This window comes from Eptatretus burgeri, chromosome 6 (assembly GCF_056783735.1).
Source record: "Eptatretus burgeri isolate ZD-2024b chromosome 6, Ebu_testis_v1, whole genome shotgun sequence".
Classification (NCBI taxonomy): Eukaryota; Metazoa; Chordata; class Myxini; order Myxiniformes; family Myxinidae; genus Eptatretus; species Eptatretus burgeri.
The window spans coordinates 72790465-72817887 of NC_140966.1; the positions used below are offsets into that span (position 1 = coordinate 72790465).

Below are 27423 nucleotides of genomic sequence, written 5' to 3' on the forward strand. Positions count from 1 at the left end.
TAATAACAAACTTTTATTTCAACTCCAAAGAAAGAAAAACATTACACAAGTTTCATCTATACAACTTCCAGCAAGAGGGTACCGGTAACCATCATCGGGGGAATCTTGAGGTCCAATAAATGTTGACACTTCGGTGTGTCGGAATAGTGTGAAATGTCAAGCTTCAGTGAAAATGTGATGATGCAAAACTTTTGTTCTGTGCAATAGAGAGGTTTAAAAACAATGGAAATTAAAATATAAAAATGCATGATTACAGGACGGGGAGACACCCACCTTGTGAATCTGTTTTATCAGCACATCCTGCGGAAGAAGAAAACAGATAAGATGCACTCACCATCACACATGTGGCCAATGAGACAGATTCCCATGCCTCAAACCAGTTCCTAATTGTCCTTCCATACCAGCATGGTTGCACCCCAAAGCAATCACAGTAGAAGTCAGTGTGCTGATCTCTGCACTTGGGAATGACAATCAAACAGTTGCAGAGGTTTCGCACCATTAAATGTTTTGACGCAAGCAAAGCCCTACAAACCAAATTTTAAGGAGAGAGTGGAGAGATCAATGAAATATCGGTTTAGCATTCCAAATGCAAAGAAACGTAAATATCAGGTAGACCGTCTTGAAGTTTCGTGTAAATGCTGGGAAATTTTGTAATGAGTGGATTCCCATTAGGTTTCTACAAACAAAGCCCAACATTTCATCACAGAGCAGTCATTAAATATAAAACAAGGCAGCAATGATAAAAAAAACTTTAAAATTCAAGGGCTTGTCATTCTCTCCATTCGTCTAGAGTCTGGCGTTGACCGTGAAAGATGGCCTCAAATGTTGACATACTTACTCGTTGCCTCAAGCTGCCTTTAAGGGGCTCTATTTGAGTTTCCAGCTCAATATACCAAGCAGGCAGGGACTAGGGAACTGAAAAATAATAAATTAAACCCAGGAGATCTCAACTCCACTACCTTGGGGCACTTCCTCCACAATTTTAACCTGATCTTCAGCCATTCCAAGTATCTCCTCTCTTCATCTTTACTTCCTTGATGATATTCTTTTGATACAAGTATATAATTTTAGGTCACAAGCAGTGTACTCCGACAAGATGAGAAGTAAAAAGATGAATACCAAAACTTTTCTTTGCCCAAGTTAAATAAAAAGTTCCTGCTAACCCTTTACATCCGAGGTCGGCAACCTGCAGCCCGCGGGCCAAATGCGGCCCGCGAGCTCCTCCCGTGCGGCCCGCGGCGCCTTGTCCGGATTTCCATTCGGTGCAGCCCGCGGCGCCTTGTCCGGATTTCCATTAGGTGCAGCCCGCGGCGCCTTGTCCGGATTTCCATTAGGTGCAGCCCGCGAAACATTTTTCTGAACCGACGGCAAATTTAACATATGTGGACATATGATTCTTCCACATATATCACTGTCTCTGTACGTCACGATAAATTATTTTCGCTTCTAGTCCACTTAACTTGGTCTTAAATATTTTTTCGTTGTTGTTTCAGATGGCTGAAGGAACCCTCACTATGAAGAAGAGGAAGTTGTTAGACGAGAACCGCTCCTTCAAAAAGGAATGGGAAGCGTTCTTCTTCGTCGAGCGCAAGGGAAAGGCTTTGTGTATCATCTGCCACGAGACCGTCGCGGTGATGAAGGTGTGCAACGTGAAGCGTCACTTCACTTCGGTGCACCCCAAGCAAGCTGCGTTGCCTGACGACAAGAAGAAGGCAGAGTTCGGGCGTCTGAGTGCCCAGCTGGAGAAGCAGAGTGCCTTCATGAAGAGGAGCGTCTCTTCGACGCAAGCGGCTGCTCAGAGCAACACTCGGGCCAGCTACCGTGTTGCATACCTTGTGACCACCAACCTCAAACCGTTTACCTAAGGTGAATTCCTCAAGGAGTGCATGATGGCCGTGGTTGAGGACGTGTGTCCTGACAAGTTGATAGAGTTTGCGGCCATCAGCCTGTCTGCCAGAAGCTTGACCCGCCGCATAGAGGAGATGGCCGCCGATGTCCGGGACACCCTGAAGGACGTGTGTCAGTCCGCTCGCTTCTTCTCCATCGCCTTGGACGAGTGGACTGACATCAACGACACGGCTCAGCTTGCCATCTTCTTCCGCGGCGGCAGGGACGACTTCGTTATCTTTGAGGAGTTCATCCGACTCATCCCACTCAGCGGTACCACCACTGGCACCGACGTGTGCAAGGCAGTCACAGACTGGCTGAAGGAGGCCGACCTCAACCTCTCTCGCATGTGCGGCATCATGACCGACGGAGCGCCCGCCATGGTCGGGGACAAGAAAGGCTTTGCGGCGCTTCTTGTGAAGTACCTGCACAGCCTTGGACACCAGCAGGATGTGAAGCGCTTTCACTGTCTGGTGCACCAGGAGGCTCTGTGTGCCAAGTCTGTGACCATTACGGAGGTCATGACTGTCGTCGTCAGGGTGGTGAACTTTGTTTGCACCCATGCTCTCAACCACAGACAGTTCTGCGATCTCCTGGCTGACGCTGAGGCAGAGTTCGGCGACCTGATCTACTTCTGCGAGGTCCGTTGGCTCAGCTGAGGAAAGATGTTGGAGAGAGTCTTCAGCCTGAGGGATGAGCTGGCGTCTTTCCTGCGGGAGAAGGGCAATCCTGTCCTTCAGTTCGAGAATCCCGCATGGGTGTGTGACCTTGGGTTCCTGGTGGACATTACTAGACATCTAAACAAGCTGAACATCCATCTGCAGGGTAAAGATGTCTTGGTACCTGACCTCCTCGCCTTCGTGAAGGCATTCGAATGCAAACTTCGCCTGTGGGAGCATCAGCTTAACCAGAACAAATTCACTCACTTCGCCCGATTGGCTGAGCTGCGCCCGACCCCCGCTGCCTGCCGTCGCTACGCCGCTGCCCTGTCTGAGCTGCGAGGCGAGTTTGAGAGACGCTTCAAAGATGTGCGCGCCTGTGAGAAAGAGTTCAAGCTATTCTCCGCTCCCTTTGATGTGGATTCTGTGGATGTGGCTGACGACCTTTAGCTGGAGCTCATTGAGCTCCAGTGCTCAGAGAGCCACTGTGCAAAGTTTGCTCTTTTGTCGCCAATGAAGTTCTGGCACTCGCTCTCAGCCTCCCGTGCTTTCCCGGCTCTAGTTAGGGAGGCCCTGCGCTTAGCTTCATTGTTCGGGTCCACATACTCTTGCGAGCAGCTGTTCAGTCGCATGAAGCTGACGAAGAACAAGACGAGAGCACAGCTTACAGACGCCCATCTTCAAGACGTCCTCCTCCTGGCCTCCTCCTCCATCAAGCCGGACATTGACTCTCTGTCTGCATCAAAGAATCACCAGCCTTCACATTAATTGTTTCACATTGTGATTACTGCAAGTCTTAAGGTTCAATTTACAATTACATTTTTTATCATTGATTTTAGGTGTGTTTGTTATTTTTTCGGGTTGGGAGGGGGATGCGGCCCGCGAGGTGGCCCGAACGTGGCCCAGTGGCCCGCGGCCTGGTTTAGGTTGCCGACGCCTGCTTTACATATTCCGTTATTAAAAGGATCAACACGATAGGAATTTATAGTTGTTTTAACTTACAATTCAAAAAGAGTAATAAAAAAAAAAAAAAAAAAAAAAAGTATGCTTCAGCATTCATTATCTGCACAATTCTGTATTTCAAAAACGAATGAAAACAGAACAACTCTGATTCCCAAAGGATAAGAATAATAATCATCAACAGCAAACCAAGAAAACAATTTCAACAAAGATGACACACAAGGGATTGAGAAATCAGTTTCATCTCGTCCTTCATGATGAGCGATGTTTTCATACTTTTTTGGGATTAAGTGAACTCACATGACTGAACGACTTCAAAATTCGAGCAATTTATTTGTTTTCATCGAAACCTGCGAACCCTTGTTTGATGTCTTGGAGACCTCAGCAAGTTACGAGATTCCATTCATAATGTAGCTATACTATAAAATAGACGTTTGTGTGCGTGTGCGTGTGCGTGTGTGTGTGTGTGTGTGTGTGTGTGTGTGTGTGTGTGTGTGTGTGTGTGTGTGTGTGTGTGTGTGTGTGTGTGACCATTGTTCTCAGAGATGGCCACAAGGATTGTTCGTCAAACTTTCAGAGGTTCCCAAGAAGTTTTTTGGGGGGGGGAATTTTTTTGAAAAAAAAAAAGATGGATTTTCAGGGATTTAAAATCTCTCTATAGTGCCTAAGCCTTTGTAGCTATGAGAAAGATAATATGAAGTGATCCCTGACCCCATTCCTTTGTGGGTGGAGGGAAGTGTTTTCGGACCCAACAAAAAAAAAATAGCAAAAGAAACAAAATTTTATTTCTTCGATGGGTACCCCTACTCATATTATATACTAGCAGATACAACCCGTTACTTTGCTGACAGGGGTGTTGGGGGAGGGGGGGGAGAGAGAGGGTGGGAGAGAGAGGAGGGAGGGGGTAGAGAGAGAAAGGAGGGAGAGTGAGCGAGGATGGGGGTGCTTGATGTGTGGGAAAGCTCACAAGGGTAGGGGAAAGAGCGAGGGAAAGGGGGGATGGGAAAAAATTGGGAGAGTGACACCTCATCAAACGTCGATATACACTTCCAGGGGGGGTTGGTGGGAGTGAGGAGGATGATGGAGAGAGAAGGGAGGAAGGGGGAAGTGGGGAGGGGGAGGGAGAGGGGGCAGAGAGAGGGGGGAGAGAGGGAGGGAGAGGGGGGGGAGAGAGGGATTCCGGCAGATATGACGTCCAGTTTAACATCCGTCTGAAAGACGGCACAAACATTGATGAATCACCCTGCCTATAAAACACCGGGATGACAGTTTATAGGTGGATCGGGATTCAAACCCAGGCTAGAGAGCTTAGAGCGAGCGTGCGTACCTCTCGGCTATCCTGCCATGATGCGGAAATGAATTGCTTTGGAACAATTGAAAACATTTTTTACTCATTTTAATCATCTAATTTATTTTGCCTTCTTAAATCTGGAGATATTAAACACTCCACTCAAACAAGCACTCCAACGAAATGGTTGATAAGGAACAGCTGGTTTGGCAAGCGATTAGCGATCACCGATCGGTCATATAAACACCATGCACCCAGAGATGCCCGGAATGTAAAGCAATGTCCGAATTGGACAAATGAACACTTTTTTAGCAGTTGTAAATACAGCTGAAGTCAATAAAGAAGTTTAAATTTTGAAATTTGGCTCAGATTAAGAGATTCTAGAGGTTATGGTACGTGCGGAAATGAAATAAAGCCACAAACGTTGCCATCTCCGGGCGTTTATAAGCATTGCAACGTATCCAGCAATTTGTAGGTATGATGATCAGGCATTTGATAATGAGTGAGGAAAGTGGGAAAAAAAATTATTGTGAAGAAATCGTTGCGACTTGTTGCAAGTCGAGGCATTGTTGAGCAGGCCAAAAAAAAAATGGTGAATTAAGACCGAAGAAAGGGACAACGAGGTGACCAAGGATGAGCCTTGATAAAGGATAATTAAATAAGGCCGTTAATTATCTTCAAAAAGGGTGTTTAAAATTACCCAAACACCCAATTTTCATTTATGCACTACCTTGGAGTTCCCTTAGTATGTGTTCAAAGTTTGGGGCCGCTAGGTTTTAAGGTTTTGGAGTTATGGAGGAGACGGACGGACAGATGGACTGACACACTTACATTTATTTGTACAGATGCAAGGAGGGGAAAAAAAAAGAGGAGATGGGGGAGGGAAGTAATGGAAATATTCAGCTAACACACACACAAAAAAACATACAGACATACAGTACATACAGACATAACACAGACATGTCGCAGCAACATACAGAGAAACAGGAAATGTGTTCACTCAAGTTTTCAGCATAAAAGTGTTGGAACAAAACAAAAGGACGAAACTCGATTTGTTACCACCACCCCCCCCCCCCAAAAAAAAAGAACAAGGACTTCCTGAAAGTACCGTTCAATCAATCTTGCAGTCCATCCTCACAAATTAATGTTCCTTAAAAACATGTCGAGAGAACTCAGTCGTTATCATTAGTTTGTCAAGTGTGTTGAGGTAGAAGACCGCGGCAAGCATGCTCACCTGTGCTACGGCCATGATGCTTGGGGCATAAGGAGCCAAGTCAGGCCGACACTCACGACAGATTTTCTTTAGCGTCGAGACACTAGAGACTGAGAGATCAGGGTTAGACAGGGCCTGAAGCACGAGTGGCAGAACTCCAGACAGCATCACCGGATGATCTGCAAGCCATTCGGCCAGTGCACCTGTGCAATCAGTTCACAAGTTAGCACATTATAAACTCGATAGAATCGGAAATATGGAGAAATAAACAAAGCTAAACAGCAATACATCTTGCAGCAAAAGACCCAAAAGCCAAATGTATAGAATATGAACATTATTTTTTCTTCCAAATCTAACGACAAAGCAATTAAGCTGTACTAACCTTAATGGGGGGGGGGGGGGGGCAAAAATGGCCAAAAAAAAAAAAATGGCCAAAAAAAAAAAAATTCCCAACTATGTTGGTTTGTAGCATTTGTCTCTGTTTGTCACACGATTTTTGGCCACAGGTTTCAAGCAATCGTTCTGACAATTTTTGGTGTGTGTGTAGTTGACCAGCCAAGGTCAGCAATGCTTAATTTTGGTGAAGATCCGAATCTGGATCTGGATCTGAGAATTATTTTAAGTGATTCTTCACCAATGAGAGATTGGGCTGATAACCCTGTCCAGTACTGTGCAGCATATTTCAAAACTTCAAAAAAAGATCCAGGTACGAGAATTATTTAATATCAGGTGATTCTTCACCATTGAGAGAAGGGGCTAAAAACGATATATAGCATGATATCTCAAAAAAGTTGAGGACGGATCCAGATGAAACTTGGTGGACAGGTTCGGTGTGTTACAAGGACTAATTGATCAGATTTTGGGTGAAGATCCGGATCCGGATCCTGACACGAGAATTTTTTTCAGTGATTCTTCACCATTGAGAGATATGGCCAAAAACTATATATAGCAGGATATCTCAAAAAGTTATGGATGGATTCACATGCAACTTGGTGCACATGTTGGGTACGTGACAAGGACTAATTAATTGATTCAATTTTGGTGAAGATCCGAATATGCATGCAACAAATTTTCAAGTGATTCTTCACCATTGAGAGATAAAGCCAAAAACGGTACATAGCACGATATCTCAAAAGGTTATGCATGGATTCTGCAGAAACTTTGTGGACTGGTTGGGAGTATGACGAGGACATTTTGATTCAATTTTGGGGAAGATTCGAATCTGGATCCGCAAACGAGAATTTTTTTAAACCGATTCTTCACCATTGAGAGAAGTATATCCAAAAACTATGTACAGCATGATATCTCAAAAAGTTGTGGAGGAGTTATGACAATAGACGGATGAGTTGGTTAGGTGACAAGAACAAGCTGATTTGATTTGGTTAAGGTCCGGATTCAGATCCAACCTGTACTGTTCTTGCATAAGGCAGCTTGGCTGCCAGGTAGCTATCATTTCTTGGAGCATGGCTGTGCCGCTGATGCTGTGCCCCTCTCAGTACACTGGTACTCATTTTGCTGACCTCGAAAGGATGACAGGCTGAGTCTACCCCACCTGGTGTTACTTCAGCAGCCAGCGGGGCTTGAACTGAGGACCCTGGGATCCAAAGCCAGCCACCTAAACCACTAAGCCAAACACCAGGTGAGATCCGACCAATCAGTGTGATACAAAATGTAAATTATTTAGCCTGGCGGAGGTATGTGCTCTACTGAGTGCCATTCCATTTCGCCAAGTGTCACTCTGTGAGTGATTTTTCATTTATCTCTGGTTGTGATCAGGATATTTCAAAATAGTATGGACGGATTCAGACAAAACCTCTTGGACAGGTTGGGTGTCTGACACGGAAGAACTGACTTAATTTTGGTGAAGATCTGAATCTGGATATGATAATTTTTACATATTTCTAAGTGATTATTCACCATTGAGAGATTGGGCCAAAAAACGTTGTACAGTACAGTATAGCATATTTCAAAACTTTGTGGATGGAGTATGACAAAACTAGGTGGATGATTTGGGTAGGTGACAAGAACAATCTGATTAGAGTTTGGTGTGTGACAAACGAATGGTCCAGATGTAGATCTATACCAGTCTATACCAGATCTATACCAGTGGGATACAAGACATAAACTGTTCAGCCTGGCGGAGGTTTGGGCTCCACCGAATGCTGTTATAGTTTTACCCCTGCATCATATACAAACACTAGCACTCATAAATTGGAATAACAGGCAGATGATCAGACAATTCCCTCAATTTCACAAAACACTCTTGCACTGCATACCATCACTTTTGCATGTTAAATGGGGAATGGACATAAAACTGCCCTTTCACCAAACACATGGCAAAAGGTTCAATCACAGAATAAAAACTGATGTTCGGTATCACTCAACCGCAGTGCAAGCCGAAGGCAAACGCCCACGATGAGTTAAACCATCAGAAGAAGTCCATTATCTCTGCGGAGAAAGCAGAAAATCCCTCATGAGGTAGAACAAAGGAAGAGCTGAAGTCATGCAAAGCGTTCCACTTCGACCATGTAGTTTATCGTGTGCACAGAATCGCTTTGTTGTTACTCCATCTCAATCAATGGCTGACCAATGGGTGAATTTATTAAAAGAGGAAAAAAATATTGACTCAAATAAGAAAAACATAAAAACAATTACTTGATCCCTTTGTTATTGAATTTTTCATTTTCCATCTTAACGATAAAAAAAAACACAAGAAAATGCACAATAACATTAAAATCTGGAGGTAAGCAGCAAAGTTTGCTTCTGTATCCATCTTGTCCACCCCATGCATCCTCTCCCGCCCCCCATTCCTCCCGACACCCATTAGTCTCCCTCTATTTTGTCCTTCAACCCTGCCGCTGGTGTTTCCCCCCTCTCTCTCTACTGTTCCTTTTGTTCTGTTATGTCCTGAACTATTCAGTGTTACAGCTCTTCCAGGAACCTTGATTATGTATACAAAAAAAAACAAGAAACTGTGAATTTCCTGGTATAATATGTGGAAACAGCTATGTTTATAACCTTTAAGGAAACAGGGATTGGGGTTTGGGGGAGAGGGGGAGAGGGGGGAAGTGGGGGGAGGGGACACGTTTGCTGCAAATCTGCTTGTGCTTCGGCCACAAGCTTAGTTTTGAGATTCAAGCTTAGTTTCTGTTTCATAAATTTGGAAGAATATGATCAAAAAGGAACATCACCAGATTTAATAGAGTCCCACAAGGGCATCATAAACAGTTCCAGTCACGTAAAGTTAAGGTTGAAGAGAACACTTGCAAGCAAACAAACTCGGTGTCGCTAGGAAGCAGATCGATAGTGCTTAAATCCACATTTTAGAATTACAAACATTAGTAATATATCAAGCTTTTAAATCAGCATAAATTGCTGAATGGTGACACATGCTTGCAAAAAGGCCAGGGTAAAGTCATGTCCAATTTTCCAAGCAGCAACAGGACCCACCAATTGTGAACATGATGGTATCGGCGAGTTGCACATTGGACACGCTGATCCGCGGGATGAGGCCAAGCAAGCCGGGTATAACGTCCGAGTGATTAACGTCCAACGTCTCAGCGATGGACTGGAAGCCGTAGAGAATCGCTTCTGTTTGCTGCCACAGGGAAGGTAATGAAGGATGGAAATGTCAGAACACATTTCCCAAGTGTGCTGTCAAACAACTTGTGGATTAAACCCACGTATGACATCACTTAACTATTGATGAAGGGTTCAAATTAGCAACTGTCTCAGCTCTTAAATTGATTGAGGTCTCACTTGTCTTAGTTTAGAGAAAAACTGGTGACTGGCAAGATATATTTGGCCTAAATATCACTGGATTTTCAGGAGCATAGCTCCACCGAAACAAAATGTTTGGTGAGTGCAATATCTGATTTGCATTGAGCCAAATTATAATGACAAATTTACAAGAACCAAGGGTAATGCATCACAGGACCACCGTGGAACAAGCAGAATACACAATTAGCCAAAAATAAACTGCCTGAAAGAGCAATGTATTCACAGATTTCGCATTTGAACCCTCGTCTAGAAAATTGATATGTACAGTATTTATCCTTTCAAGATATAGCACTTGCCGTTGATCCGTCTCGACCGCGTTCGATTCCCCACCCGATGATAAACTGTCGGAATAGAATTTGGTTTCAGGGCATTGAATCGCAAAGTGTGCCGTCCCTTGGATGTTGAGCCGGATGTCCCGTATGCTCGCATTCGTTAATACACATTAAAGATCGCACAGTCTTTTGCGAGGAGTAGAATTATCACTGGCACCCTGAGCAATTTACATATCCCTGCCACCTTCGGCCGAACATCAGAGTGAGCCGGCCAGTTTGTGAACGACTTCAGCCAAACACTTCCCCCACAATCAAGGTGGGAATAATTGGAAAAACAAGTAGCAGGAGCAGTAGTCGTATCGTCTTCACATTGTGTTCGCAGCAGCCACCAAAATAACATGGACACAAAATTGGAGGAAGAGTGAGAATTTTAAGAGGGGGTAAAAAAAAAAGAGAAAAAAAAAGAAAGGGGAACAAAGAGAGGTAAAGAGAAATTTTGCAAATGGCACGTGGAGAGTAAGATTCATAACGGTGGTGTTTTTTTCCTACATACGATGTAAACAGAAGCTTAACTCCTTTGCAAAAATCAAGCCATGTTGCTATCCCGAATTCCATCAACCACTCCAAGTACAATACCTGCACTTTTCTCAAAGCAAAAAAACAAAGGAAAAAAAAAAACAACTATAAAGGGTAGACAGAAGGTGTGGGTGATTAAGTGGTATTTTATTTTTGTAGTCGGCTCATTCTTTGTGCTGCATGCACAGTTAAGTTTCCACAAGCCATTTCCATGAGTGTAACCCTGTGGCCCGGCGTGACCTATGTTGTCTGGAAGATAAATGCGCAGTCCTCGTGTGCAATCGGAAGCATTCAAGGCATGGATTTATTTAATGTTTTTTTTTGGTTCTGTGGGCAATTTCTATGATTCTCACTGCAATTACGTTTGTGGAACCGACACCGTGTTCCAACAGCTGCAGACACATTAAATAGTCTTTGAACTTGTACTGTTGTTTGGGATTAAATTGAAAAGAAACATTAATAGTGACAAGTCTGAAGACGACGATGGTTCACGAGCGGTATTTGACGATGTAGATTGGTTCAGAAGTCAAGGATGAGACAATGTGATAATGTTTGACCAAGTTATAAAAATGATCAACATGATGTGGCACGAGTGACAGGTTATTAGCTGCAAAATGTCGAAAACCCAGTTTCGTTCAACAACTTTCAAAATTTGACTTTTGCATAACCTTTAAAGGTCACAAAACAATGTTGTGGACATTAAAATAAGGAAACAGGATACGTGCTATAGCTTATTGAAGTTAGTTCGTCGAATAAGGTCGAAAACCTGGTTCGATTCCCACAACTTTGAAAATTTGACCTTTGTGAACTTTAAAGGTCGAAGGTCAAGGATTATGACCTTTGGTGCAAAACTTCCTCTGGAACATTCCAGGAACAATATAACGTCATATCGGCTATATGGCATTTCACACTCCTCGGATTATCCATACTTTAATTAAATCAGGGTAAAAACAAACTTGAAGGGGGCGCCACGGGCAAGGTGTTCGAGATAGAGCAAAATGGTTTCAGGACTTTAGGTGGGGAATGACCTCAAGATTATGCATAAAAAATATTGTCATCCTAGCTCTCAAAGTTTGGGCGGTCGTATGATTTTTATGTCAAAATTCGCAATTTTATAAGTTCGTGACCTTGACCTTGGGATGAAAACGAAAAATCGAGCTCCGTGGGGCTATGCACGTGCCATTGGGCTAACCAAATACCGAAACCCCTGTCAGATTCGACAAACCCCCTAGGAGAAGATGCAAATTGAAATTGGCTACCCCCTAAAAACATGTTTTTTGGGCGTGGTTCCGCCCATAATGGGCGCATCAAGCCCATTCTCAGGAAAACACAACTAGATTATGATATAAACCTCCCACCAAAATTTTATCAGGATCGGATCAAAACCCACGGAGCTATGCTCAGGACAGACAGAAAAACAGACAGACAGACAGACAGACAGACAGACAGACAGACACACAACAATAACGAATATAGTGGGCACTTATTTTTTTCGTGAAAATATTTTTTCGTGAACCAACAAAAGGGCGATGAAAGCGGGAGGAAAGGAAAAATAAATGAGGGCTGGATAATGTGAGGGAAGTCAAGGTAGAAGGGAAAGGTGTAGAGGAGATAAAAGGAAGTGGAGGGAAGGGAAAGGCTTGTGCATGGCATGTCGAGGGAGAAGAGAATCAAGGTGTGGCCATGTGTGTGTGGGAGGGGACGGGAGGTGGGGGTTGGGGGGGGGAAGAAATCAAACATTACTCCAATTTGCGTATGAAATAGACGGCCCAACAGCATTTCTCTTCACATGCGAATAGGGGTCAACGAATGGACCGTTCTCCCTTGCTGTACATGCTTTTGATGATATCTGCAGATATCCTGCAGAATCCTTTCTGGGGTTTTAAATATGTATTTACAGAGCAGGGATGGGAGCTGTGGGGTTTTTCTTTTTCACATGAGTGCAGAAACTCCATTTGCTTGGATAATTTACCTCGATGGAGATGCTTTGTACTTGCAGTAATGTTCTCTCATCAAACGTTGAGCAATCTGAAAGCGGCGGGCATCTTGCATATAACAAGGCACAGCATGACCAAAATAAAGAAGATAAAAAACCTGTAACACAGCCAAGTTTGCATTTCTGGGCTGCACGACACTTGTATTTGGCGTTGGAGAAGGGGAAAAAAAAGAAATCAATTGTTTGGCGAAGTATTGAGGATTATAATGATGCAGAAGCCGATTAATAAAGATCAACACAAATATGTACAAAGCGAGAAAATATAATTTGACGAGAACGCGTCGATGGATATGCCTCTGCCCGTGTTAGAGGTTAACCCACGTTTGATCTCGGCGAAAGGTCACATTCAAAATGAAAGGTCACGTGAGCGAGAAAAAGAGATAGATCATCACAAAGCCATACAAAAACGAGGCAGAACAAAAAAAATGTGAACAGAAAGCCAAACCCTCTCGGCAGAGATGACTGCCCGAGCACGTTGGCATTATGATGCAATGTCGCTGAGGCATTAGCAAGGTTCGCAATAGAATGCCACGGATGCACGTCGTCCACATTTCATTAGTATGTGCAGAAGGAATGTGCAGTTGACATGAAGAGAGTGGAAATTATACAAATGATGGGCTTTCTTCAAAAGTCACTTCCTGCGGAGCTAATGGCTTCGAAAAGAAAATAAGGTGCAATTTTCCTTTTGTGTGAGTGTAGAAAAAGTGATAAAGATGAGGCACATGCCAAAGACGTGTTGTCACGCAACCTTAACTGTGTAACTCGACCCACAGGGAGGAGGGGTGAAAACGAGAAGCAGAGTCTGTGCGAAATGAATTGGCGATGTGGAGGAATATGCTAAGCTTCGGAGAAATTCTACCTCCTGAGGATTGCCTTTCCGTGCATTATTTCGCAACTCCAGCCTCAGCAAATGTGCAGAATTCGTCAAGCCAGGTGCAAAGGTTTCATTGATTTGATGAAATGAAAATACTGCGATGTGAATTTATAATGCAGCCTAAGCGACTTACGAGTGGGAACAGGGCATGAGACAATCGCCAGTATCAAACATCTCGATGGTGTTCCATGGGAATCCAGCATTCTACAAGTACGTAATACTAATTCCAACGGAATGAACAAAGTATGCACAACATGGTGGGTACTGGGTTGACGTTTCACCTCCACCTGCATCCACATCAAGCTACCGCTTAAGATTTGACACCTGAAGCTCAGCCTTCTTGACACGGATTGAGGATTAATGTGGGTTTGCATCTGGATGCAAAGGTAGCAGATGCTGCTTCACACCTGCCAAGCTGTGGGCTGTGTGGGAGCTGTAAGAAGACGGCCGAGCTTGTCGTACCAATTTCCCAGAAGCTCGGGTCCCAGGATTTCACACACGTACATCAGTGTGTCGGAGATATCCACCCTAGGTCAGGTTCAAAATGATTACAGCTCAGAGTTACAGTAAGACAAAGGAGGGCAAAGGAAGGAAAGATCAGAAAAATATCACCACTAAATGGAGTGCTTTACTCTCATTCACAATCAATTCACAAACAATCAGCTTTAGTACTGTGTCGTTAAATTGGGAAGTACCACATCAAAATCAGAAGAAAAAAAACACCGAGGCCCTTTATGGGAAGGGGATGGGGCAGCCTGTGGAGATGGTCACCATGCTCTGTTATGTAAATGCACACTTTTATGTCTCATAACACACACACACACACACACACACACACACACACACACACACACACACACACACACACACACACACACACACACACACACACACACGCTCTTTCAGCCAAATAAAGCTGCATAAAGCAACCAAAAACTACACAAGGTAAGCCCTTTACTGTTTCAAATCCTACCGCAGTTCCTCCACAGATGCAGACATATACAAGGAGCACATGCATGAAACCCCAATGCTACACACCCCCTCACCCACCGGACCGGTTTAATTGCTTGTTGGCGAGTCAACAGTGACATCGTAAACAGAACACGCACCACCGAGGCTCCCAAGCATGTACCAAGTGCAATGGCGATAACAATCAACAGGATATCTTGGAGACTCACATTTGACCTGTTAAGCCTGGGCCATCTAAACTCAACCCAGCTCTAAACTATGGCAATACTGTGCAGTAAATCATCCATCGAATGGACATTAAACTGGAGGAACCATCTGACAGCACTCGTTGCTGGTGGAAGTTCAGGGTTGCAAGGTGCGATTCACAAAGAGTGGAAGAGTTATCACCGGCACCCTGATTAAATTACAAATGCAAAGCCTGGCCAAGTTGTTCATGAAAGACTTTGGCCAAAAACTACGACTACAACTGCTACTTCCGCTACTACATCTGAGATGTTTATAATGATGCTGTAATCCCAGGTCTAAATATTATGAAAATTTTTATGATGCCTCATAATATCCATGTCCATCATGAAATAATTGTGCAAGCTTTTCTATGAGCAGTAGACTATGTAGAAAAAGAAGACTGTGCACACCTGTAAATGCGGAAGTTCTCCTTCTCATCAGATGACCACGTTGCATACTCGGAATCTGTTGGAAACTGTGCTTTGTACAGGAGAACATCGACAAGCTGGAAATAAACTGGGCGGTAGACTTGGAGGTACATCGTTTTCCTTTCACGTTCCATTGAGCCAATATCCTCCTGCAATGCATATACACAAAAAACTCATGTGACAATTTGGAGGGGGGGAGTGGGGGAGGGGGAAGTGGGGGAGGGGGGAGTGGGGGAGGGGGGTAGGAGTTGCGATATATTGCAATGCATTACGATTGGTGGGATAATGATAGAAAACTGTTTTGATTGTCCTTATGGCAAGTGAAATAATTGGAAAATAATTGGTACTTAAAAAGATAGTAGTGGTTCTTTGACAGTATTTCTACACCACTACATCCATACTGATAATGTAATATCACATTATTTTAAACAATGGATCCTTTCCTGAGATACAGAGCTCAGATGTTGTGAATTTTCTGAAAGATCATGAAAAGTATCATCTTGTGGAAGAGAGTCATCATGAAAAGAAAGTTGTTGTTTTTTTTAAAACATTTTTATCAAAAATAGATAATGACAACTCAGTAATATGTTTGCAATACAGTAAACCCTTAGATATCATGGGGGTAAAGGGGGGGGAGAGGAGTTTACATTCTTGGAAAATGCAACGATATTCAAAACCACAAGAGTAAAAGCCAATTTCCTATGGGAATAAGGGGGTTAGGTCCTTGGGCTTCGAGAAAACACAGAGGAAGGTAGGCAGCGGCCAAAAATAAGCACATCACAATTGAAATAAACATGTAAAATAAATATAAATTCACTTTACGATGAAGTCTGCTGCTGCATTGAAGCAGATTAAATGCATCCTTTTCCTTCTGTAATTTGTCTAGAGCCCCCGTCTCTGTCTGTCTCTCTCGTACCATATTCTGTCACAGAGCAGCAGTGCCGCCAGCAGAGCTTCCTGAGCAAGGGTTATACTGTGTGGTTTGCCATTGCCTTCCTAGCAGTAGTTCGGGCAGGAATTTGGAATTTGGCCATGGTGCTGGTGACAGTTTGCCTACTCTTTGCAAACGACGGCGTGGGGCTTAAACGTCCAACTAATTATGGCAGGTGGGACTACGACTACAACTACGACCAGGTTAAACGCCCAGTTTAACTTCCATCCAAGGGATGGCGCACACATTGATGAATCACCCTGCCTGTGAAACCAGGATGACAGTTCATAGCTGGGTCGGGATTCAAACCCAGGCGAGATGGCTTGGAGGCGAGTGAGCGTCCCTCTAGAGTCCAGACCATCATGCCAGCCCCAAAGCCCCCACCATTCCTCCCCTATTACCTTAATCCCATCAATTGATTTCCTTTGTAATCTGTCAATGTGTTTCTTTTATAAGTCCTTTTGCAGCTCCTAAACCAGCGAATAAATAAAATAAACGCACTCTCACCTCGACCAACCTTATCCAAAACCTTCACTTTCTGAGTCAAAAACATCACTTTCCTCAACTTTTTTGCACTTAGTTCACCACAAGCAACAGTTTCCCTATTGGGGGCCAAAGTTAAAAATCATTCAGGGCAATAATAACCGAAAGAAAAGTATTTCATTACGATTCCACTGAATGCAGTGTTGACACGGAGATGAGTACAGTACAGTACAGTACAGTACGGTACGCGCTGTGTGTTGTGGAAGTAAAATAATTAATTCCATCTTATAATATGTGAGCATGGACATATATGGTGATATAAAGCTGATGGCGGAAAGGAAGAAAGATATAATTCGACCTCGCTACAAGACCCACGCAACGCACTTCATTCCATTAATCCATTAGATATGAGGGGAAGGTCTGACTATACGAATACCAACAAAATAACTGTCTGGGGATCACTGTATGATGGGTGTCGTTGCCTTATAGGCATGCGGTTTCGCATAATCGCAATATACATCTAGAGAGAGAAAGAGAAAGAGAAAGAGAAAGAGAAAGAGAAAGAGAAAGAGAAAGAGAAAGAGAAAGAGAAAGAGAAAGAGAAAGAGAAAGAGAAAGAGAAAGAGAAAGAGAAAGAGAAAGAGAAAGAGAAAGAGAAAGAGAAAGAGAAAGAGAAAGAGAAAGAGAAAGAGAAAGAGAAAGAGAAAGAGAAAGAGAAAGACAAAGAGAAAGAGAAAGAGAAAGAGAAAGAGAAAAAGAAAGAGAAAGAGAAAGAGAAAGAGAAAGAGAGAGAGAAAGAGAGAGAGAGAAAGAGAGAGAGAGAGAGAGAGAGAGAGAGAGAGAGAGAGAGAGAAAGAAAGGGAGAGCATAGCCTGTTATTCACTTTCAGCATGCAGTAAGTATCAGTATACAAAAGTTTCACATAGGAGATGAAATATTCTCCAAAACCCATCCCTTTAAGGACAGAAAAAAGGTATTTATGGTCAACACGATCAAAAGCTTTCACTTGATCAACAAACAGTAGCCCCTGATTATCACGCAAGTAATTATCACAAGAAAGACTATCTCTTTCCAAAATGATGTTATCATGAATAGATCTTCCCGGTACACAATACGTCTGGTCCGGGTGTACAACAGAACAAACTACAACTTTCACACAATTAGCAAGGACCTTGGAGAAAATCTTATAGTCTGCACACAATAACGACACAGGCCGCCAGTTTTCAACTTTTTGAAGATCCCCGGTTTTTGGTAGTGGACACACAACTGCTCTCCTACGACAATGGCAGCTCTCCAACATAAATGCTTTCCTCGAGGACATTTAACAACTTGGGTCCAACAAGCTTCCAAGAAATCTTCTAAAATTCTCCAGATTAGGCCCTCCATCCCAGGAGCCTTTCCATCTTTTAAGCTTCGCATGGCTGCTTCAAGTTCCGCGGCCAAGATTGAGGAGTCAAGCACTCGTTGCTGGTCCTCTTCAACCTTGGGAAGTCCAGCAATCAGTTCCTGTATCGCATCATTTTCCACGCTGCAAGGAGAGTAAAGGTTGGAGTAGTAATATTTTAAGACACCTCTTAATCTTTGCTGAGAGGTTGTTGAGGTCCCATTTAAAGTGAGTAAGCCATGGATTTGTTGCATCTTTTTGGTTGAGTTCTCTAAATTGAAAAACTCTTTGTTTGGCACTTCCAAAGACAGGTTACTCATCCGCATTTGTACCAAGGTACCCAATTGCCCTTTGCTTAACCATTTCAGCTAGCAATGTTCTCTTTGCCCACAGCAACTGATCTTGTGTGTCCTTTCCAGCATCATCATTATTTTGCTCATCAGGGAAAAAATTTCAGATTTTAACGCATCAATTGAGTGAGATTGCATCTTAGTGGTGTATAAACTACATTTCTGGCAGAAAGATTTTATTTTGGATTTTGTAAGGTCCCACCCACAACCGGAGGTTAGCGTGCAGATTTTTTCCCATACAGCCTTAAAACAATCCTTAAATTTTATCACTTAAGAGGTGTGTGTTAAGACTCCAATATGCACTATCACCTGATGACAAGGGTAATTTAAAGGACAACATGACAAAACTATGATCTGTGAAACCATTTGGCAGAATTTGGGATGTAGTCACAACATTTAGCATTGGCTTATTAACGTACATTCTATCAAGTCTTGCCCTTGATATGAAGCCATCTTGGCATCTGCACCATGTATAGCTACGCAACCGTGAGTGTTGTAGTCACCACACATCCTTAAAACAATATTAATTAATGATATTCTCCAAACCCTTAGTGGAGGCTGCATGAGGTTCATGACCATTCTGATCAACTTCTGGTGAATTGTACAATTGAAATCTCCAGCAAAACAAATAAATGCGGATGAGTCCTAGTCTTTAATGAAATCTCACAGTAAAGGAAAGAAATTTTTCCTTTCTATTGGATCACTCGGAGTGTAAACATTTACCACTACTATTTTTTGGCCATTGTACAGAAACTCTGCCGAAATGAGGTGTTCTTTACATATTTCTTCAAACAAAACCTGCTGTACGGGAAGCTTGTGGCTTAAACAAATAGCTACACCGGCCTTGGGTGTAGGAAACCCGCTGAAGAACCACTGCCCTCAAAAACGTTTTCCCCACGCAGCTTTGAGGGTGTTTGTAGCATAGGTCTCCTGTAATAGGATAATGTCAGCTTTTATTTTCTCTAAGGTTTGAATCGTTTGAATTCTCCGTAATGGGGCTCGACCCCCATTAATGTTCAGGGTTGCAATCTGTAGCTCTGTCATTGGAGAAACTTGGCACTTCACAAACCTTCTACCTGCAGTTCTTTGTTTGCTTTTGTCGCAGCTTTCCTGCGATGCTGAAATTGAGGTTCAGAAAGTTCTGCAAAGTCATTCTTTTGTAACATCTGCTTTGCAGTCACAATGAAAGTCCTGATATCGGGAAAATAGTCTCTAATTTGAACATTGCATTGCCTATTGGTTTCGCTCAGTAAAAGGACAATATCTTCCTTAGATATTGTAGTTTGTTTACCTTTCCCCTGGATTGCGCCTGAAGTTTCACTTGAGTAAGAGGACATCCTCCCAGAAACGACACCTGTGTCATTGTCGTCATCTGATCGGAATTGGATTATTGATTCCTCTTCTATACCAGCACCAGTACATTCCTCCTGTTGGCATTCCACAGAGAGTTCTGCCCTATCATTAATATCCGTTTTTAAATCATTTTTCTTTTTATCATTGTGTGTGCTACACTGACTATTGTCCTAAAGAGTAGGTTTTTTCCCCTCATGTATGCGAGCGTTGTTCGGAGTTTTATCCCCTTCAACATGAGCAAGCCATGGAGCCTCGTTTCCAACCAGCACCTCACCGCTTTGCTCATCTTATGAAGGCTGATCAAGATTATTCCGTATCTATACTACTAAAACTTTGCCGCTTTTATTCGTACCTTCAGCGCTTCGGCAGGAGCGTTTCAAAACCCTCCTCGAAACAGTATCATCCATAACCTGTTCCTCATCATTAAAAAAACCCTTCCGGAGCTTGCAGCCCTCTCCCGTTTTAACTTGGTCATTATCAGTACCATCTTTGGACATACCTGAGCGTCTTGGTGTGGATCCTTTTTCTACAAGTGACTCAAGTACAGAGTCGACCATAACAGCCGCGAGTGGGAGGGGCGATCCTGCTGCCGCAGTCACGGGTGGACCAGGTCCGCCTGGAGCAGCAGCAGCAGCAGCAGCAGCAGCATATGTTCTTTCACCATCAGGACAATGGTACTTGGTGTGACCATATGCACCACAGCCGTAGCAGGTTAAGGTCTCTGTAATTACGAAAATCCTATAATCATGTTCTGCCACGTTAAAACTCAAGGAGATATTCAGCTGCGTTGCGCCATCTTTTAACACGACATAGCAGAACTGCCTGAACGATTCTATGTTTTAATTTATCGTTCCTCATGCGCAAGGGAACTGTGATAATTCTAGACACTACTGCGCCATAATCACCTAACTTTTGCTGAATTACTTCGTTCGATAAGAAAGGCGGCACATTATTCAGGATTATTTTTGTAGAGGGAGTGTCCATTGACGAGACCGGAACAAACGTTTCGTCATCTCCCAGAAATAAACCGTTTTGTACAACCACGTCAACAAAACACGTTTGTGAAACAAAAACCACAACCTTGTGGCTCATTTTCGAGGCAGCACGAATATTTTCTACACCTATTTGTTCTCTAATCTTGAGGAGAATATCATCCATTAAAACGCCTTCGGGGGGGGGGGGGGGAGGACGATGCATAGGCCGTGCTTACGTGATAAACCCTCGTTGGCAACATGGCTATTAAAGGTGCGTCGATTTTTACTTGCACTCGTCATGTTTAAAGAAAAAATAAATGGTAATATGGTTCTAATTAGAACTAAGAGACCAGAGAGTTGGTGTCAAAGCCACCCAATGCTCGCCTGGTTTTACATTTATCGTTTTAAAAAGACTCGTCTAATAATATTTTTAATAAAGCATTGCAGTGAAGTCTGATCCAAATAATTTTTAAGCAATATATGTATTTGTATATTGTAATCAGTAAAAAAGTGTGGTAGATAAAAACATTGGAAAGGAAATAACTTGCACCAAAAACTTTAACATTTTCACGCTCACGCTGATGCTCACGCTCACGCCATGGGGTATCGCTATAGCTCTCTGTTCTTCGAACAGGTGAGCTAAAAAAAAAAAACAATAACAATAACAAGAGGAAGAACCTCAAAAAAAAGCGAGGTAACCACCTAAGGTGATTAATATCAATAATAATATCCGACCGTGCTGTCTTTCCCTCTCTTACTCAGATAGACAAGACAAGACAAGAACACCGCAAGAAAAACACCATCAAATGGACAATAGAGAAGGGAAGGGAGAAAAGAGAAAGCAATACAAAGCTCCACATGTTCCGTCAGAAACTGAGCAACAGATTGCACGTGCGTGCCAAAGCGAGCAACAGCTGTGCAAATTGGGAAGAGAGAGAAAGAGAAAGAGAAAGAGAAAGAGAACGATGAAATGGTGCGTTCATCTTTCACAATCACAGAGATGTTGAACTGGGATTTCATGTATTTATACCGAAATTGGAGTGTCAATCATTGGAGTGCGTTTAAAAAAAAAACTACAACCAAGGAAATGAACAATTATACAGTTTTAAAAGGTCACAATGATTGTTTTCTTGGACAACGAAAGTGCCACACTCAAGGAATTCATGCCGACAGCTTAAAACCAGGACCTCATAAATGTTTTTTTTTTCTTCAAATTTAAAAGGTTATGGAGTAGTAAGTATTTCAAAACCATAATAATAACACTACATTTACTGAATCCTCCTTAAAATAATAGCCATGGCCAAAGTCCTCTTTCACTGTGAAACTACCAGACTTCAAAAACTGGGCACCTCCTGAGACAATGGCAAAGATTGGCCAGACGATGCGACCACCATGCATCCTGGAGCTTAGAGCTGTCATTTTTACATTTACATATTTGGTCCTTTAAAGGAGATAATTAATTGAAGACATCTTATTCAGCTAAACTTTGCTCCTGTTCTTGTTTAACTTACAGAATACAATGTTTCAGAACTAAAATCAGGAATCAGAAGCCCATGCAAACATACCTAGAATACCATGTCAAACAACCGATGCAAAAGTGGGCATAATGGTGATTAATGTTAAAATGTACTTTTGTTGTCATCTTTCAAAAAGTACATAATCAACGGTAAATAATTTTGGGCCACAGATATAATTTGAGTTTTGCACATTATCCAGCCCTACTCATTACTGGCTCCAACATCTTCACTGAAAGTGAATCTTCAGAAAACCCATTTCAAGCTTTTTTTTTAACGGAAGAATGTGTCAAGTATACGGTTCTCGTGGGTGGAAGTTGTCATTTGTCAGAGAAGAGCCAAAAGTCTCCGTGCTTTGCTTAGCAATAATCCAATTATGACTGCAAGTAAACCTCAATGCAGTGTCCAAAAAGACAATCTATTTTCATGCCGTGTAGCATTCGCCACACACACCAGTATTGATTCTGAACATGCAGAGAATCAACGAGTTCTGTTTGTGGCTGGATGCGACAACTGTCGCAACCGCCTCAAGTAAGCAAAAGCAAACCACCGTGGATCGATTCTTCATTAAAGCATGTTCTCAGGTCAAATTGTGCCCCAATTCAAACCACAGACAAAAAAAAGCAAACTGCCTTGTTTTGAGAGCATGCTTCATGGCCAAAGTCCTCTTTTCTGACTGTCGATGCATTTCTGACCGTCTTTCAGCATTCCAAGGTATAAACTCCCAAGATCACTTTCAAAGAATATTGCCAATGGATTACAATGAAATGTTTAAACATGCACAAATATACAGGAGACCCTCGTATAACACGGGGAATGCATTCCTACAAAACGCCATGTTATCAAAAAACGTGTTAGGGGGCAATATTTACCACGTAAAAGTTTGGGTTATGTTCCAAACAGGGAAGATTTCAACCTTTTAAGCTTGAAGACCTTCACAAAAACCTCAAAAAAATAGTAAACAATGTGTAAATAAAACAAAACAAATAAAAACATAAAAATGAATTTCATATTTTAAAAGTGTTATCATGATTGGGGTTGGATACAGTACACATTGCTTGTGTACTGTGTGGCAGGCTGGCTTATTCAGGTGTGGCAGGCTGTCCAGTTGATGTTGAAGGCTCAGAAGATGAAATGGAGGCCAATTCGCTTGGGATTTCTTTGAAGAACTTCATAATGGAGACTTGAGTGGCTGCATTCATTTTATGTTCGTTGACCTCCTTGTAACATTTTAGGACATTCTCCATCTCTCAGCACCTTGGAACTTCTCAGGCAGTCAGGATCATGTTCATCAAAGATGGCCATGGCTTCATCGACAAATTTGAAACCTTTAGCCAAGACCTTTGTTGTGAGGGTTTTAACAGGCACAACCTCCTCAGGACTTCATTCTGATTCCTCTCTGATGCGCTCCTCCTCCAGAGCCAGAAGATCTTCATTGCTCAGCTCCTCCCTCTGTGAAAGAAGCAAGTCCTCAACATTATCTTCATTCACCTCAAATCCCACTTGCAGGGCTATGTCCACAATCTGTTGCCTTGCTTCACTGACTGCATCCTCCATGAAACCACTGAACTCAATCACTGCCTCAGACCAGAGTTGAGGGAGATGAAGATGATCGAGATGAAAGGGCAGCTGGGCATGCGTTTCCAATAAAGTCCAGCTTCATCAAAATTAAACACCTGGCTTGGTGTGTAACCTCCATCCGCAATCACTGATATGAATACAGCTGGAAATTTTTCAGGAGCAGCATAATCTGCAGCAGCAGCAGCTTCCCCAGTCAACTTGAGATTGAAGAACGCAAGGTGACTCTTGAAGCGCTCAAACCAGCCATGACTGGCAGCAAAAGGGCACTGGATCATTGGTATCTTTGGTTAGATTGCCATACAAACTCCTCACCTTCTATTGAATGAACATTCCAGACAAGGGCATGTTCTGTTGGTTATGATTCTCTATCCACATGGTCAGCATCTTCTCCATTTCCTCAACATCAGGCTGAGATCTTGCAGTTCTGTTAACAATGAGATTGGTTGTTGTCCGAGCATTTTTACAGATTTTATCATGATTGTCACAAATGGTTCTCATTGTGGAATCACGAAGTCCAATCTCTCTTTGAATATCAATGCTGCATGCCCTCACCTCGATGAAACCGATCGAAAACTGTTAATTACACCTCCAATGAATGAGACTTTCTTGACATCTTTGTCAAGTGGTCACTTGTTTCACACTTTGCAGTCATAATTTCAGCCGCTGTGAGTGAACGACTTTCTGTGAATGACGTAGCACGGACGACTCGCTCAGGATGACGGAGCACGGACAACTCGCTCAGGATGATGGAGCACGGACGACTCGCTCAGGATGACGGGGCACGGGCGACTCGCTCAGGGTGACGGAGCACGGGCGACTCTCTCAGGATGACGGAGCACGGGCGACTCTCTCAGGATGACGGAGCACGGGCGACTCTCTCAGGATGACGGAGCACGGGCGACTCTCTCAGGATGACGGAGCACGGGCGACTCTCTCAGGATGACGGAGCACGGGCGACTCGCTCAGGATGACGGAGCACGGGCGACTCGCTCAGGATGACGGAGCACGGGCGACTCGCTCAGGATGACGGAGCACGGGCGACTCGCTCAGGATGACGGAGCACGGGCGACTCGCTCAGGATGATGGAGCACGGGCGACTCGCTCAGGATGACGGAGCACGGGCGACTCGCTCAGGATGACGGAGCACGGGCGACTCGCTCAGGATGACGGAGCACGGGCGACTCGCTCAGGATGACGGAGCACGGGCGACTCGCTCAGGATGACGGAGCACGGGCGACTCGCTCAGGATGACGGAGCACGGGCGACTCGCTCAGGATGACGGAGCACGGGCGACTCGCTCAGGATGACGGAGCACGGGCGACTCGCTCAGGATGACAGAGCACGGGCGACTCGCTCAGGATGACGGAGCACGGGCGACTCGCTCAGGATGACGGAGCACGGGCGACTCGCTCAGGATGACGGAGCACGGGCGACTCGCTCAGGATGACGGAGCACGGGCGACTCGCTCAGGATGACGGAGCACGGGCGACTCGCTCAGGATGACGGAGCACGGGCGACTCGCTCAGGATGACGGAGCACGGGCGACTCGCTCAGGATGACGGAGCACGGGCGACTCGCTCAGGATGACGGAGCACGGGCGACTCGCTCAGGATGACAGAGCACGGGCGACTCGCTCAGGATGACGGAGCACGGGCGACTCGCTCAGGATGACGGAGCACGGGCGACTAGCTCAGGATGACGGAGCACGGGCGACTGGCTCAGGATGACAGAGCACGGGCGACTCGCTCAGCATGACGGAGCACGGGCGATTCGCTCAGGATGACAGAGCATGGGCAACTCGCTCAGAATGACGTATCACTGTTGTTGGTGGTGTTGTTGAATTAAATCCATGCTGTAGCGAAAATGCGTTTTCAGAACACGTGTTACACGAGGGTCATCTGTACTTGGTTGCTTGAATCGCGAGAAATTAAGAACTGCTCACACATTTTTGTTGGAGCTCCTCCACCTGTGCTGTGTATCCATGGTTGAGTGCAGACTCTGGCCATTCCACTTTTGGGTGACAGCTCAATTACTGTCAGCCTTCAGTCCCAAGGCCACTGGTAGAGTAGTTTCCTCTCTATCTCTCTACTTGGCCTTCAGAATTATTGGCTACAGTTCCTCCAGCCACAAGCTCTCATTCTACTTACCTGCCTCCAGTTAGCCATCCCAAAAGTGTCTCTTTGCATACATTAACAAACAATAAACATCCATCCTCTTTCTTTCCTTGCTCTGCAAAACTCTGGAATCACCTGCCTCGTTCTGCTTTCCTAACTTCCTCCAACCTTTCGCAGGTCAAAGCCCTTGTCCGTCTGTCCATCTACAAGCGTCAATTTCTGATCGAGGGGCAACTTCATTTCAATTGAATTTTATATTTTGAACACGGATCAGAACATGAATCAGAAAACAAACCTGTAGTTTAGCAGTCCTTTGACTCTGAATTTGTCCCGGTCGCACATGAGCAGAGGAGAGATAATTTTTTTTACTCGTCTGCCTGTCTGGCAGTCAAACAGAATTGAAAATCATTCCAAACAGGAAAATCACTGTTTTTAAAGATATCGTAAAGGACGCAAACAATAAGCATGAAGAACCAATGTAACGTGTTAAATAAGATGGTGTAAAATGCTGCATCAATGGCAGTAAACTTCTGAATTTATGTTTCTGACAACTTTTAAATATTTATTTATTTCAATTGATATATATATATATATATATATATATATATATATATATATATATATATATATATATATATATATATATATATATATATATACATATATATACATATATATATATATATATACATATATATATATATATATATATATATATACATATATATATATATATACATATATATATACATATATATATATATATATACATATATATATATATATATATATATATATATACATATATACATATATATACATACATATATATATACATATATATATATATATATATATATATATATATATATATATATATATATCAATATATATATATATATATATATATATATATATTGTTGAAAATTCGCGCCCGCCGGCGTGCGAGCGGCCACGTAACGAATTGCGGCACGTCGCCCACCGGACGGACAATTCTGTCGTGACCCTCTCGGACTAACGCCGGGAGCTAGTCACGGGTGGGCCTTTCGGCCTCACCACGATCGTGTCAATCGGCCCCCCGCGTGGGATAGGGTTGTTCGCCAAATTCGACCTACCTAAGTACCCGCGCGGAGGGTAGACCGGGCGATCGCACCTCGCCGCAGGTCGACTCCGGACACGGGCCATTTAAGCGACCCGTTCCGTTCTATCGGGATAACCGAGCGGTGTTGTCGTCGGCCTCGACGGTTCCGATTAATTATCGGGCGTATTAAGCCCACTACCAACCCTTTATGTGAAGCAAGATGGAGATTCAATTAAAGAAAAGACGAATCGAAATGGGAAAAACAGTTCAAAATAATGCACATTTATTCCGCGGCACACGGAGAGCACACATATACAATTACAACAATTATGCACCAAAAGCAGATGTAACAAAAGAAACACAACAATGCAGATCTACTACCGACTACGCGAGCACACGGCAATACTTATACAGTTTTACTTTACAGACGGCGCCGACAACACATTTACTCAAAAGCAAAAGAAAAGGGCCACCCTCAAAGACAAGGGGGCAGACGGGGCCTGTGGGCCGCGAGACCGGGTGGATCCTACC

The 27423-nt window shown here is 43.5% G+C and overlaps 1 protein-coding gene across 6 annotated transcripts in view; it reads right to left on the reverse strand.

Annotated features, from left to right (window-relative positions):
* Window positions 1-27423, reverse strand: part of IPO13 (importin 13) — a 189032-nt gene that overhangs the window by 54965 nt on the left and 106644 nt on the right. For all 6 annotated transcript variants that reach the window (XM_085885606.1, XM_085885610.1, XM_085885607.1 and 3 more), the window contains 5 exons: window positions 15110-15276; window positions 13913-14033; window positions 9458-9605; window positions 6029-6210; window positions 274-300 (listed from right to left, as the gene is read on the reverse strand). In XM_085885606.1, the coding sequence (XP_085741732.1) occupies window positions 274-300; window positions 6029-6210; window positions 9458-9605; window positions 13913-14033; window positions 15110-15276 (645 nt within the window). The remainder of the gene's footprint in view (window positions 1-273; window positions 301-6028; window positions 6211-9457; window positions 9606-13912; window positions 14034-15109; window positions 15277-27423) is intronic.